Consider the following 14,188-nt stretch of genomic DNA (forward strand, 5'->3'; position numbering starts at 1 on the left):
TAAAATATCTATATTCTATACACACCCTGCCCCTGCAAAGACAGTATTTATTGGTGGGTTGTACATAGCCTGCCTCAGCGGCAGCACGGTCCAAAACTGAGACCCATGCTGGTCAGAGACGGCAGAGAACAGAGCCCACCCAGCCAGGCCCAGCCCGTCGGCAGGGCCAGGCCAGGACCACACAGTCCCCAGCCTCAGCTGGGCGTCTACCTGCTTGGCTGCCACCGCCGGGATCTACAGGACGCGGGGAGGGAGCACGCCGCCCCTGGACAGGGCACGGACTGCTCACCTTTGCCAGCATGTGCTCTCAAGCCGTGCCGCCAGTGCAGACAGATGCGGAGGCGAGGACTGCTTCGGAGACTGGGAGTGGGGGGTGGGGGCTCAGAGGCACTCCGAGGCGGGAAGAAGGGGCATCACAGGAGGCCGGCCCCTGCCTGGGAGGGGACACTCAGTCAAGGCCAGCCCCCTCCCAGGTATTTATTCTCTATTTATTGGGGACAGGAGCAAAGGAGCCCTGCCTGGGTGGGGCACACTTCCAGCCCTCCCTGCCTGGCCACTCTACCTCCTCTTCGCTTTTTCTGGGCCACTGTGACTTGGGGGCTGGGAGAATAGCAGAGGGGCAGGTGCAGGCAGGGCTGAGGGGAGAGGGGGCAGTGGTGGAGGCCTGGGGCCTTCAGGGGCTCCCCCAGGGCTCCCTTCTGCCCACCACTTCAGAGGATGGGTGTAAATAGCTCTGGGGGTCTTTGGGAGTAGGTGGGTAGGGGCTCCCCGGTGGCCCTCGGCTGCCCAGGCCACAGCCGCCCTTGGGTTCCATCTTGCTAATAAACACTGGCTCTGGGACTGGACTTCGGCTTTTCTCCTTGGCAGGGGAGGGAGGTTGGGGGTTCAGCCTACATCCAGATTCTGTCCTTCCTGCCCGCCTTCACGTGGCCTGACCACTGTTCCCACGCCTCTCTCGCAAGCTCGGCTTCCGTTCGCTCACTTGTAGGTTTGATCGTTGGTTTCTCACCGGGCTTTGTGGTAGGCACTAAGGGCTCAGTATCGGCAAGACAGAGCTACAGTCCTCGCAGTCTGGCTGCTCCCCACCCTGAAAATTGACAAAATTCCCATCCTTCTTGCTTCCTTCCAGCCAGCTCTCAGCAGAGGGACTGGCATGAGCGAGTGTCCAACAGGTGGGGAAGGTCAGGGCAGGTGGGGTGCTGCTGGACAGGAGAAAGTACAGCTGGGGACCCTGGTCCAAACTCAATGAGTCAAGTCCTGGCAGGGGGAGCTAAGAGCTGGGGAGGCCTGTGGGTCCAGCAGGGCTTATGACCATATCTGGTGGGCAAGGGGAGCCAGAGGGGGACTGACAGTGGATGGCCCCACTTTAAATAAACCCAATAGGCAGAAACCAGATTTGCCTTGGTATAACAGACCTGGGCTCCTGCACTGCCCCAACTCCCTAGGGGCTGCAGAGCCACCCCACCCCCACCCCAAGGGGCCCATTTACTACATGGGAGGGTGAAGGATGGGTGGAACCCGGAAGCTGAAGGTGGGACATATTATCTGTTGTTCCTGGACAGACCCGACCTGCTGACCCAATAGGGCAGATGGGAAGCCACCAGCCTCTGGTAGGAGCCAGTATCCATTTCCCACAGGCTTAAGGACCATCTCCACTGCTTGGGATCTGAGGCCTTGGCACCCCCTCGTGGTCTCTTGGGTCTGCAACAGAGCTTAGGACTACAAGGCAGCCAGGTTTCCAGGAAGAGTCGGACAAGAAGGCTCAGGGTCTCTGGAGGGAGCCTTGAGAGCCCAGGGTTTAGGTCTTTCTATTGGAGGTTGGGAACTCTAGAGCCTGGGAGCTTTAGGCTTAATTGAACAACTTCCACCCAGTAGTACTCCTCATCCCGTCTGAACCTATATACAGACCCTAGACCCCCTCAGCTGAGGCAAGCCTGCCCTACAAATGCCTTTAGGCAGCTCTCAGAGTATCCAAAAGGAACAGATCAGGAGAAGGACAGGAAATGCATCCCTCCTCAGTGCCCCTGGGAGCCCCTGCTCTGAGACTCATTTTCCCTACCTGACGACAGGCCTGCAAAATGTTCTCTGGAAGAGCATGGCCAGCTCTGCACGTCAGAGACTTTGTTGCATGCAGACACACCTGTACACATAGGCACAGGCACGCACAAGTGTGCCCACATACATATGCCCACATGCATAAGTGCACAAGCACACATGCAGAGGCGAAATCACAGGCTCATGCACACTAACGCACGTGCTACTTGTATGTGTGCATTTTACATCCATACACAAATACCCGCGTGGACATGTTATTCCACATCAGCACGTGTGTGCATGAGGAAAAAGGAACACATGCACATGTGTGTCTGGCGTGCACAGGCACACATGTGCCCCCCCGACACAGACACAACTGCACATGTGTACATACAAGGGCAGACATGGACAAACGTGTTGTGTCATTGCTTTGGTTGATGCCAGCAAAGGACAGACACCCATGTACACACAGCAGACATGCATGCTCCCTCCCTCAAGTCTATTGGAGTTGTGGAGGTATGTCGAGGCCCTGCACAGGTCAGGTCCAGCCTTTGGTACGAGGCAAATGCAATGTTCTCCCTTCCTTCTTCACTCTGCAGAGCATGGAAGTCTGGTCCAGAGTCACCCTGCCCTTCCCAAACACTTCCTTCTGTGTGGATATAATCCCCTTCCTTGTCAGTAAAATGGGACTGATGATGTGGGCACCCATTCACCAGGGCCCGTGTGAGCTTACAAAATAGAGAGCAGTACTACTGGGTATTTACCCTAAAGATATAAAGTAGTGATCCAAAGGGGCACGTGCACCTGAATGTTTATAGCAGCAATGTCTATAATAGCCAAACTATGGAAGGAACCCAGATGTCCATCAACAGATGAATGGATAAAGAAGATGTGGTATATATATACAATGGGGAATACTATGCGCCATCAAAAGAAATGAAATCTTGCCATTTGCAACGACATGGATGGAACTAGAGGGTATCATGCTTAGCGAAATAAGTCAATCAGAGAAAGACAACTATCATGTGATCTCCCTGATATGAGGAAGTGGAGATGCAACATGGGGGGCTTAAGGGGGTAGGAGAAGAATAAATGAAACAAGATGGGATTGGGGGGAGACAAACCATAAGTGACTCTTTTTTTTTTTTTTTAAGATTTTATTTATTTATTTGATAGAGATCACAAGTAGGTAGAGAGGCAGGCAGAGAGGAAAAGAAGCAGGCTCCCTGCTGAGCAGAGAGCCCAACGCAGGACTCGATCCCAGGACCCCGAGATGATGACCTGAGCCGAAGGCAGTGGCCCAACCCACTGAGCCACCCAGGCGCCCCACCATAACAAACTGAGGGTTGCTGGGGGAGGGGAGTTGGGAGGGGGTGTGCGGTTATGGACATTGGGGAGGGCATGTGCTATGGTGAGTGCTGTGAAGTGTGTAAACCTGGCAATTCACGGACCTGTACCCCTGGGGATAAAAATATATTATATGTTTATAAAAAAATTAAAAATTAAATTTTTTTTTAAAATTAAAAAAAAAAGAAAATAGAGAGTTGTGTTGAGTCCAGTGCTGGGCCTGGCCCAGGTGCTCCATGCTTGCTTCTCCCTCTCTTCCCTGCTCCCAGCCCCGCCTCCCTGCCCCCACCAGGGGTTCAGGGTCCTATTCTCCCCCTTCTAAGTCTGGACCCTGTGGAACCAGTCTCCCTGCTCTGGTACAGGGGCTGGACTGTCTCCAAGGTCTCTCCTAGAGGGTTGGGGCTCATTGAGAGGGGTGCAGAGTCAGCAGCTGAGGGATTGGGGCCACGCCAGCCTGATTAGAAGGGCTGGGGGCTGAGCTGGCTTCACCTGTCCTTGTCTCTCATTGGCTCTTGGGAACCCCTGGCCCCCAAATCCCACTAAGCAGCCCCACCAGGCCTGCACAGGTCTGTGGAAAGCCAGTCGATTGCCAGTCCTGGGGTCAGAAGGGTGTTGGGAGACCTGAGCCCGGCTCGCCCGGCTCTGGGGATCCCCTCCATCTAGAAGAACCAGCCAACCACCCTGTTCACCTGCTGCTAGGACCATGGGGGCTGGGGCTAGTGCTGAGGAGAAGCACTCAAGGGAGCTGGAAAAGAAGCTCAAAGAAGATGCTGAGAAGGATGCTCGAACCGTGAAACTGCTGCTTCTGGGTATGGGTGTGGGTCCAGGTGGGGGGGCTGCCACCAGGTCGCAGGCAGGGGTGGGGGGCAGGCAGGTAGCTCTTCTGTGAAATGGGTTACTTGGGAAGCAGAATGATCCTAACTAAGGTCAGGGAACTGAGTGGGAGCCCTGGCCCTGGTGGGCAGTACTCTGACTCCCCAAAGCTGGGTATCCGGTGGAACCCCTCTCCAGGGGGCCCTGACTTAGGCACCCTCCCCTCTGGAGAAGCCCTGGTGGGCAGGGGTCAGGAACAAGGGGCTTCCTTGGGAGCCCTACAATAGGGCTGCTTCCTTGGAAGAAGGAGGTAACAGTCCTCCTGGGCGTGGGCATCCTTTAGCACCATCCAGATCCACAAACAACGGCCCTTAGATTCCAGAGCTTTGTTGTGGGCAAACCTAAAGAGGGTGTCCCTCTTTAGAGCTACTAAGACCCCGGGAGAATAGATAAAGCCAAGCACTTGGTCCCATGGGAGGTGAGGAGAGGTGGGACTGAGGCAGTGCCTCCAGGTCACTACCTTCCACAAGGGGAAGAAGGAGCAGCTTTGAGAGGCAGTGCAGGTCCCACCCCAGGCTCTCCAGGACCCAGTCAGGCATCTGGATGTGGGCAGAGAGACCAAGCCAGAGCACCCCAGGGAGACAGAGACTAAGCCAGAAATCCCATTAACTGTACCCAAAGCCCTGGCGAGAGCAGGCTCAGAGGGGCTGTCAGCTCTGTCTTCTCCCCCACTCAAAGGCCCTAATTCCCTCTGAGCCTCTAGGAGACACTCCCCTCCCTACAACCCCTGAAAAGCGGGGGTTGACCCGGCTCAAATAATCCTCTGCATGCAGTACCAGAATATTCCACGGTGTGGCGCTCCAGGTTCTCCTTATTTTGGTTTCAGAACAACCAAGAATGGAAATGCCAGGGGTCTTGGAGGCTCCCCAACACAGCTGAGGTCGTTGATTGCCCTTGTCAGCCCCTCCTCACTCCTGGCATTTACAAATGTGTTTCCTCCAGGGTGTCGGGACCTTGCTTTGGGGTGGGGGGTGGGGCAAACAGGTGGAACTGGGGTTTGGACTGGTACCTGCCTTGAGTCTGCCGGTCCCCATCTTCCAAGCCCGGTTGCGGGGGGGGGGGGGGGGGGGGGGGGGGGGGGGGGGGGGGGGGGGGGGAGGGTTGTAGGGAGGTGTGGCAAGCGCAGCTCTGAGGCGGAGCTTCCCTTCCAGGCGCGGGTGAGTCCGGGAAGAGCACCATTGTCAAGCAGATGAAGTGAGTGTCCTTGCCTATTCTGAGGTCCCTGAGGGTGGGCACACCCACGGGGCCTGTCCTTCCCCATCTGTCCACTGGGCCTTGACCCGGCTCACCCTGGCCACAGGATCATCCACCAGGATGGGTACTCGTTAGAAGAGTGCCTCGAGTTCATCGCCATCATCTACGGCAACACGCTGCAGTCCATCCTCGCCATCGTGCGCGCCATGACCACACTCAACATCCAGTATGGAGACTCTGCCCGCCAGGTGTGCAAGGAGACTGGCTGAGCGGGGCCTCTGGGGACTCGAGGCACGAGACTGGGCTCAAGTCCACGGTCACCACCACCAACTCCCACCCCACCCTCAGGACGACGCCCGGAAGCTGATGCACATGGCGGACACCATCGAAGAGGGCACGATGCCCAAGGAGATGTCGGACATCATCCAGCGGCTGTGGAAGGACTCGGGTATCCAGGCCTGCTTCGAACGCGCCTCTGAGTACCAGCTCAACGACTCGGCGGGCTAGTGAGAGCGCAGGCGGGGCGCGGGGGTGCGGGCGGGGTCCTACCATGCCCCTCCACCACACCCACCCACACCCCGCGGTCTCCGGCAGCTACCTCTCGGACCTGGAGCGCCTGGTCACCCCGGGCTACGTGCCCACTGAGCAGGACGTGCTGCGCTCCCGTGTCAAGACCACAGGCATCATCGAGACGCAGTTCTCCTTCAAGGACCTCCACTTCCGGTACAACCCCACACCGGCGCCCTGGCCCTCCCTCAGGGGCTGTGGCTGCAAGTGCAGCGCCCCCAGACCCTGTTAGAGGCCCTGTCCCAAAGAGACCCTGCCTCTCCTCAGACACCCCACACTCCAGTCCCATCCGAGTGCCCCCCGGCCAGCATTAGGGGGCAAGCGGATGCCTGTGGGCGCGTCCATGGCGTTCCAAGCGCGGGTTCAGGCCCCAACTGCTCCCCAGGATGTTCGACGTGGGCGGGCAGCGCTCAGAGCGCAAGAAGTGGATCCATTGCTTCGAGGGTGTGACCTGCATCATCTTCATCGCGGCACTGAGCGCCTACGACATGGTGCTGGTGGAGGACGACGAAGTGGTGGGTGCCAAGCAGGGCCTGAGTGTTTCCAGGGAAAGCTGGAGACAGTGCTGCGGGAGCGGGAAGGGTCTGAGAGCGGACACTCGTTCCAGAACAGTCGGAACGAGGACACAAGACAGCCAGCAGCCTCGCTGAGGGGGACCGTGGGGGAAGCTGACTTGGAGCTGGCTGTCAGCAGGATGGCCCCGGGTGCCCCGGAGCCTGTGGGCCCCGGCCCCAGGGGGACGGCAGCCCGTGCCCCCCCCCACAACCCGGTGCCCGACAGCTTCTGTCCTCCTCAGAACCGCATGCACGAGAGCCTGCACCTGTTCAACAGCATCTGCAACCACCGCTACTTCGCCACCACGTCCATTGTGCTCTTCCTCAACAAGAAGGACGTTTTCTCAGAGAAGATAAAAAAGGCGCATCTCAGCATCTGCTTCCCGGATTACGACGGTGAGAACCCCCTCCCCGCCGCCTGACCGCCAGGCGGCGCCCCAACCCCGTCATCCGGGCCTGCGCTTCTCCCGCCGCGGACGGAGTGGGGACACCGAGGGAGAGCACCCCTTTCCCTGACAGGGCCCAACACGTACGAGGACGCGGGCAACTACATCAAGGTGCAGTTCCTCGAGCTCAACATGCGCCGCGACGTGAAGGAGATCTATTCCCATATGACTTGCGCTACTGACACACAGAACGTCAAGTTCGTCTTCGACGCAGTCACAGACATCATCATCAAAGAAAACCTCAAAGACTGCGGCCTCTTTTGAGGTAGGCTCCTCGTGGGCTGGGATACTCCCCTGTCTTGCCCCTTGGTCTCAATACCTCACACTCCATCCCCAGCTCTCCACCCCACCTCACTGTGGCAGACCCCACCCTAGGTCATCTGGTCCTGCGCCAGCTCTCCAGACCCATCCCACGCGGCTGGAGGCTGGTGCCAACCCCCAATTCCCAGGCCCCACCTTGGCCCCTCAGGCTCCATGCCACTGCCCCACCGCCACCCTGCCCTCCAGGGACACAAGGCCCACTCACCTAATCCCTTCTGACTCTGCCCCATCCCTCTGGTGTCCTTGCTTACAAGCCCACCCCAACAGTGCCTCTTGGCCTATGGCCAATTATTTTGGAGCTCAGGATGTGTTGACTTGCTTCCTTTTCTCTGTTGACAGGTGCCTGAATTCATGCGTGTCCCTGACACCCTGTAGCCCTAGCCACCTTGTAGCCCTAGCCCACAGGAGCCTATCAGCACAACCCCCCTGAACTCCTGGACCCCAGCCTGTGGTCCCACCAGCCACACACCCAAAACCCTGAGCCCCACTAGCCTTGAGGCCCTGACCCTCCCCCGTGTCTCCCAGAGCCCAGTGCCCCCAACCCCACTGCTGCCCTTCACGGCCTGGCGGCACTGGCCTCCAGGACCCACCACAGCCAGCCCCAGCTAGGAACAGGCAGGACTTGGGACAGCTAGAGCTCACAGTGACTCAGCAGTGCCCAACTGACCAATCTCCAGCAGGTCTCTCTCCCCAGGGGGCCCATGACTCACCTGGTGGGTCTGGGTTCAGCAAACAGCCCTCCCTCCCAGGTTCAGGAAGAGCGAGGGGCAGGCAGAGATCCCTCCTCCAAGCAGGCCTGCTGCTTACCATCAGCCCATTCCAGCCTTACTACCTCCATGTGACAAGTCTGGCACCTGTCTACCCAGTGGCCAGTGACTCCCTCTCAGTAGCTTCAGGGGTCCAAAGTCCAAGCCACTCAGGCCTATGCGGCTCCCACATGAATGAATTAGTGAGTGGGGGGGCATGCCTGGGAGCCCCTGGGTGTCAGGAAGAGATTTAAGCTGGACCCTTCCCCACACAGCAGGCTCCGAGTAACCCCCTGTCTCCCTCCCCCACATGCTCTGCGCCCTCCATCCTTGGACACCCGATCCATGTCCTACCTCACCCCCACCCACCCACAGCACTTCAGGCCAGCCAGCCAAGGGGATGGTCTGTTGAGGGAGGTACTGTTGACACCCGCTGTGGCCAATGGTCAAACTGTCCTGAGGGGTGGCTGGGGGCAGAGTCCGGCTCCATCGATCAGCTCCAGGCAGAGGATTTGGGACATGACTGAGGCCCAGGTTGGGCCCAGAGGGGTCTACCTCAGGTGGGGGCACAAGCAAACCCAGGTAATCCTCCCATCCCTGCCAGCAACTTCTCTCATCCTTTCCTTTCAGGGCCCATTCCCTGGCAGGAAAAGCTGAAGGCCATGTCCAAATTTTGTCAGGGACAGAGGCCCATGTCCCTGTACCCCTGCTCCCAGTTCCTCATCAAGCCCCAAGTCCTTGCTGGGGCCCGTGAGCCAGGACTTATGCTAAGTCAAGGACAGGGGCTTCCATCTCTCAAGGCCAGAGGACAGTCCACACTCCCCTCAGGTAGATGCAGACTCAGCAATAAACCTTCGCATCAGGCCCCAGCTGTCCTTTCTTGTGGGGAAGGGAAAAGCGTTCATTGTCACGAGTCATGGGCATTTATGAAGTGCCCAGTGCTGGGCTGGACTTCAATGGGAAGATGGAAACTTCCAGGGAGAAGAACCTGGCCTGGCATGGCAGAAGCGCTCCCGGGGGCATGGGACCAACTGGGGCCTCTCAGGAGAGGGCTTTAAGGGGAAAGGAGCCATGAGAAACGTTCACAGGGATAATCTTGGATCAAGACGGAGTTCTGAGGTAGAAGCTTATTCTGTCAGGGAGAGTAGGGGGTAAAAGGCCCAGAAACGAGGGCTTGTGGGCCATAGCTCAATAGGGCAAGAGCAGGCAAAGGGGACATGGGGTGGGGAGACAATGGGCAGGTGCCAAGTGCCAGCCCGAGGGCCTGGCTTCCTCCAGAAGCTAATGGGTCTTGGAGGCCCTTAAAGCTAGGACCTAATAGCAGGGCTGGGATTAGGGTGAAGCAAAAGAGGCACTCACCTGGGGTGCAAAATGTAAGGTGGTGCCAAAAAGTTCAGTAATCAAGATAAAGAATTTATTAACGCAGTACTTTTTAAATTCAAAATTACTGCAGGGGAGTCTGGCTGGCTCAGTCTGTGGAACATGTGACTCTTGATCTCAGGGTTGTGAGTTCAAGTCCCATGACCTACTCAAAAAAAAAAAAAAAAGAAACAAACAAATCACTGCAAAAAACCCATGATGAACAAAATATGAAAATTTTAAATAAAGACAAGATCCAAGAGAACTCTGCTGAGCTATATATTAGAGCCCAAAGCAGAAGGAAAATATCCATTCCTATATATGTTTTTATGTATTTTTAATGGTAAAATTTTTAATAGACTATTAAATTAGTTGAAAAAAAGATTTGAAAGTAGATATATTCAAACTCAACATTATTTTAAGCTTAGCTATTTTGTCTATATCTGAAACAATTTATAATCTTCTTTTCCTGGCTTTAATGGAAATAAAATGATCAATAATATTTTAAAATTCTTGTTTCTGGAAAAAAAATCATTAAGATTTTTCATGAAAAAAATTTATTTTCATGAAAACAGGTATGTAGGGGCACACATGTTTTTCCTCTGGGGGCCAGTGTGAAAGGGTATGATGGCAGAGAGCAGCAGTACTGGGGACTCCATGCTATGTCCTAGCAGAAGGAGGAGGGCAGAGCTGTGAGCCGGAAGTGAGATGGAGAAAGGGGGAGTGAGGGAGCCCAGGCCTGAGCACAATGTGGTGGTAGAGGGACCTGGGGTGGGTTAGGGAACTCAGCCATGCTGGTGCTGGTCAGAGGCCAGAGAAGGGGATGAGGCTTGGGCCCGAGGGGAGGCTAGGGTGGTCTTGGGCCTGGCTGAGCTAGGCTGCTCACCTCCACTAAGGACCCGCTGACAGAGCAGTTTACTAGAGTGAGGGGAGTCAGTTCAGGATTTAGTGGGGAGAGGCAAGGCGGAAGATCAGAGGCTTTGAGGAGCTGGGAGTGGTAGACTTGGAAGGGAGGAGGCTGTAAGGAGAGGTGGGCTAATGGGGTCTTCCACACAGTCATCTTGCCTTGGAAGAAAAGTAATGAGCTCCCCAGCCTTCCTGAGTCTGGGCAGAGAGAAGCCCATACACCGGACAGGGGCTGGACCCCACCCTCCAGGGAGTCCCCTCCACAGACAGTTCTGACCCCAGGGTCGGGGGATTCAGGACTGGGATTCCTGGATCCCATGGGCTGGGGCTTGCCCTGCCTAGGGCCACAGATATGCTGGGGTCTGGGGGCGGGGTGGGGTGGGGGGGCGGGGCCGAGCCCCCCAGTTGGGGGGCCCCCCCCCCCCCGGCCCCACTCAGGCCCCACTCACCGCATGTATAATTACACCCTAAGGAGCAGAGTCAATGGGTGTTCAATGCCTGAGTCACCCTTGAGGGCAGGGGATCAGAGCCAGACCAAGGCAGCATAGGGGCCGCACCCTAGTCTTGTAGGTAAGGGTCATTTACTGTGGGCACCCCCACTCACCAGCATCCCTGCCTGACCTGCAACCTCAAGGTGCCCTCGAGGGCCCTCCCGGCCTTCAGCTCTGGCTCTGGCGGGACTAACCTGGCCCGGCCACAGACCAGAGATTAGACAAGCCTGGTGGACGGTTAATGCCGCTGACGTCAGGGCCTGGTCGGGTGGCCACTAGGGGCTCGGGCCCTCCCTACAGGCAGTAGCATAACCCACGTGACCTGGGCTCATTAAGCCGCTTCAGTGGCCAGAGAAGCTGGGGGCCAGATCTCGGGAGAGAGGGAGGGCATGCCAGAACTGTGGGAGCGGGCCTCAGCCAAGAGGTCATCAGCTCTGAGGACCCAGGCTGGGGGAGGGTTAGATGGGACTGTCTGCCTATGGGTCCCTCATGGGGTTCCACACCCCGTATTATACCAACTAAACCCCTACTTGTCCCTGAAGAGGAGCCTCCCAGACACCAACCTGGGCAGAGTGTAGTCAGGAGCTCTGGGTGTGGGTCCTCAACACTGGGGCATGGAGGTGAGAACCCTCCTCTCCTATGAGGCCTTAAAACCCCCCAAAATGACTCCAAGCTACGTGTCCTGCCCCCATGCACACCACCTACTGGTGCAAATTGCACGCTCATACTCACGTTTTCCTGTAGTCGGGCTGTTTCCTCTATCCGAATGCCCTTTCTCTTCCCCACCCTGGCATGTGCCTTTCTTCCCCTTGGCAGAGCCAAGCCCACCAGTTGCTTCTCCATCAGGCTTTTCCTGATTCGCACCCTCCAACCTGGCAGGAGCTTTCCTGTCTAGACAACCCAGAGGGAGCTCTTGGAGACACAGGCTGCGTGGTGGGATAGCAAGAGGGGCCACGTGAAGTACAGGAAGAGCTGGCCAGGCTGTTCAGAGGCCACCTCTCTGGGGTGCAGAAGGACAAGTGAGAGCCTGATGAGGAGGTGGGATGGGGTGGGGAACCCGGAGGGCAGAAGGTCAGGGAGGGGAAGAGACTGGCATGTTCTGAGAACAACAGGAACACGTGCAGCCAGCCGGGTGGGGTAGGGGAGGCCAACTGGGACAAGAAGCCAGTTGGGAGGGTGTCCAGGAGGCCAGCTGAGTGTGAGGCAGGGCCCTGCAGACTATCTGAGAAGTCAGTGGGCCCAGATGCTGGGCTCTGGAGATGACTGGGTTGGAGGTGAAGATGGGGGCTCACTGTCAGGGAAGGGTCCTGGGGTACCATGTGGATGCCGTGCCAGGGGAGGTGGTGACACGGGGAGAGGAAGCCACCTAGATGGAGGCTGAGAGGACATGACTGAAGAGGGAGGAGGAGAGCAGAGGGCTGACAGGACCCTGGAAGGAGAGTCTGAGCGATCCTAGAACCCTAAGTTCTGCTTCATGTGTCTGGCTACGTCTTGGGCCCATGTCTGAGTTTCTGGAGGTGGGGGACTTGGGGTGGGGGTTGGGCTGAGGGCTGAGATGAAGCACCCTCCCGGCCCTCCACTCCTGGTGGCTGCCTCCACCACTGTGTTACATCAGTGACATTCCCTCTGGTCCCCGGGAGAAGGCGTCCGGCAGCTCTGAGTCCCATCCTGGCTGCCAGCTGTCCTGCCACCACAGGCTGGGCTGGGAGATTCGGCAGGTGGCGGGGGGGGGGGGGGGAGAAGAAGGCCTCGGGGCTGTGTTTGCCCTGGCTGGGGCCCAGACCTAGCATCAACAAACAGCAGCCCCTCCCCCTCCTGGCCACAACAGGTCTGGCCCAGAGACCCCACATCATGCTGCCTCAGGCCACCCACAACAGCCCAGCCCAGTTCAGCTGGCCTTTCCTCCTCCTGTCAGGACTGAGGACCCCAACCAACATCCACATGCTGGGGTGACCTTGATGCCAGGTCTGGGCCCTCAGGAACTGCCAGTGAGAGCACTCAGCCCTTTTTGCAAATGGCTTCAGTGAGCATCCAGGATATACGTCGCTGGGTCGGGGGTGGGGGATGGGGGGTGCGGACCTGGTCAGTTCCTCGCCTACTGACTCTCCAATGGGCAGTCCTCAAGCCCCTTTGGAGACTGAGAGACTTAGGGTCCCTCATGACCAAGGAAAGCTCTGATCTGGGGATTACACTAGCCCCAGATCAGGAGGGAAAGCCAGTCCCTTCCTATTTTTCAGCCATAAGAAGGGTGGGAGCTTGAGTGGTTTCAGAAATTGACACCATCCCAAGGCCTTTCTCTTTAGCCCTCTCAGCGCCCTGACACTCCCAGCCAGGGTCCCCTGCCCTCGGCTCACATCTTCCCCTTCATCCCTTCCCCTCAGGCCAGGGGAGAGAACAGAACCATTTCCCTGTGACACAAGGGGAAACTGAGATAGGCTCGGGCTTGGCTCTGGGAGTGCTGTGAGTCAGTAGGAAGAGAATCCAGGAGTCCTGACTCCCAGACCAGAGCACAGGAGAGGTTAGGCCTGTCCTCCGAGGGCATTCCCTCAGTACCAAGAGAGGGACGGACATGACACAGAGACATCCAGCTTGGCTAGGAACAGCAGAGGCCATGGGATTAATCGGATCAAAGCCAGTGGCTGAGAAGCAAGGGACACAGCTGTGCTGGGAAGCCCCCCCAGCTCAGCCCCAAGGTCAAGGCCTCTCCCAGCTCCCTGCTGGCTAGGCCTGGTGGGGGGGCCTTAACACCAAACACCCACCTCTGAGCACCATGGCCTTGGGTGGGAAGCAGGCAGGGGTGGGATAGGAGCCTCCAGCCAAGAACAAGACAGCCTAAAACCCTTCATCCCACGCCCTAGGGCACTAAGTCCTGGGTCCCACTTCCCATGGGCAGACACAGCTGTCTCTTACTCCTTAGAAATAAGGAAAGGGGGGGGGGCATGGCCAGGGAGAGCCCAGCAAGGCTCATCACAAGCCCATCGGTGGTGCTCCCCTCCTATCTCAAAAGCCCTACCCCTATCTGTTCCAGCCTCAGTCTCTTCTGAATATCTGGGGTGAAGACGGAGAATTGATGCAGTTAGCCCCCCCGTCCTTACCCGATCCCGGCAGACAGAAAAGACATTTTGTGTCGGACTGATAATCTGAAGTTCCCCACCGTGAGCACCCTTCACCGACGTTAAGCACTGCTCTGTTCTCTTCTGGCTTCGGGGAGGTGAGGGCAGAGCATTTCAGGGGTTAAGGGGCACTCAGAGAGAATCTGCTCCGGACCGAAGCCTTCCTCCCACAGCACTCCGCTAAGCCCCTCTCAGAGCAGCTGCTTTTCTACCTAGGGGCTCTTTAGCGCTCGGGCT

At 57.4% G+C, this 14,188-nt stretch overlaps 1 protein-coding gene and 2 long non-coding RNA genes across 3 annotated transcripts; 1 reads left to right on the top strand and 2 right to left on the bottom strand.

Annotated features, from left to right (window-relative positions):
- Positions 1-2: 2 nt before the first annotated feature.
- GNAT1 (G protein subunit alpha transducin 1) lies at positions 3-8,036 on the top strand. The gene is made up of 9 exons (XM_059389776.1): positions 3-4,190; positions 5,406-5,448; positions 5,555-5,696; positions 5,797-5,954; positions 6,043-6,171; positions 6,401-6,530; positions 6,812-6,965; positions 7,089-7,280; positions 7,676-8,036. The coding sequence occupies exons 1-8, from the start codon at positions 4,085-4,087 to the stop codon at positions 7,277-7,279; spliced, it is 1,053 nt and encodes a 350-aa protein (XP_059245759.1). The 5' UTR covers positions 3-4,084; the 3' UTR covers position 7,280; positions 7,676-8,036.
- On the bottom strand, positions 6,496-9,217 carry LOC132011343 (uncharacterized). The gene is made up of 3 exons (XR_009402364.1): positions 8,047-9,217; positions 6,836-6,912; positions 6,496-6,580 (listed from the first exon to the last, which is right to left on the bottom strand). It is a non-coding gene; the product is annotated as an uncharacterized LOC132011343 (long non-coding RNA).
- A 257-nt stretch (positions 9,218-9,474) lies between these two features.
- Positions 9,475-14,182, bottom strand: LOC132011344 (uncharacterized). Its single transcript, XR_009402365.1, has 2 exons — positions 13,934-14,182; positions 9,475-9,607 (listed from the first exon to the last, which is right to left on the bottom strand). It is a non-coding gene; the product is annotated as an uncharacterized LOC132011344 (long non-coding RNA).
- Positions 14,183-14,188: the final 6 nt, after the last annotated feature.

Source organism: Mustela nigripes, chromosome 2, assembly GCF_022355385.1.
Source record: "Mustela nigripes isolate SB6536 chromosome 2, MUSNIG.SB6536, whole genome shotgun sequence".
NCBI lineage: Eukaryota > Metazoa > Chordata > Mammalia > Carnivora > Mustelidae > Mustela > Mustela nigripes.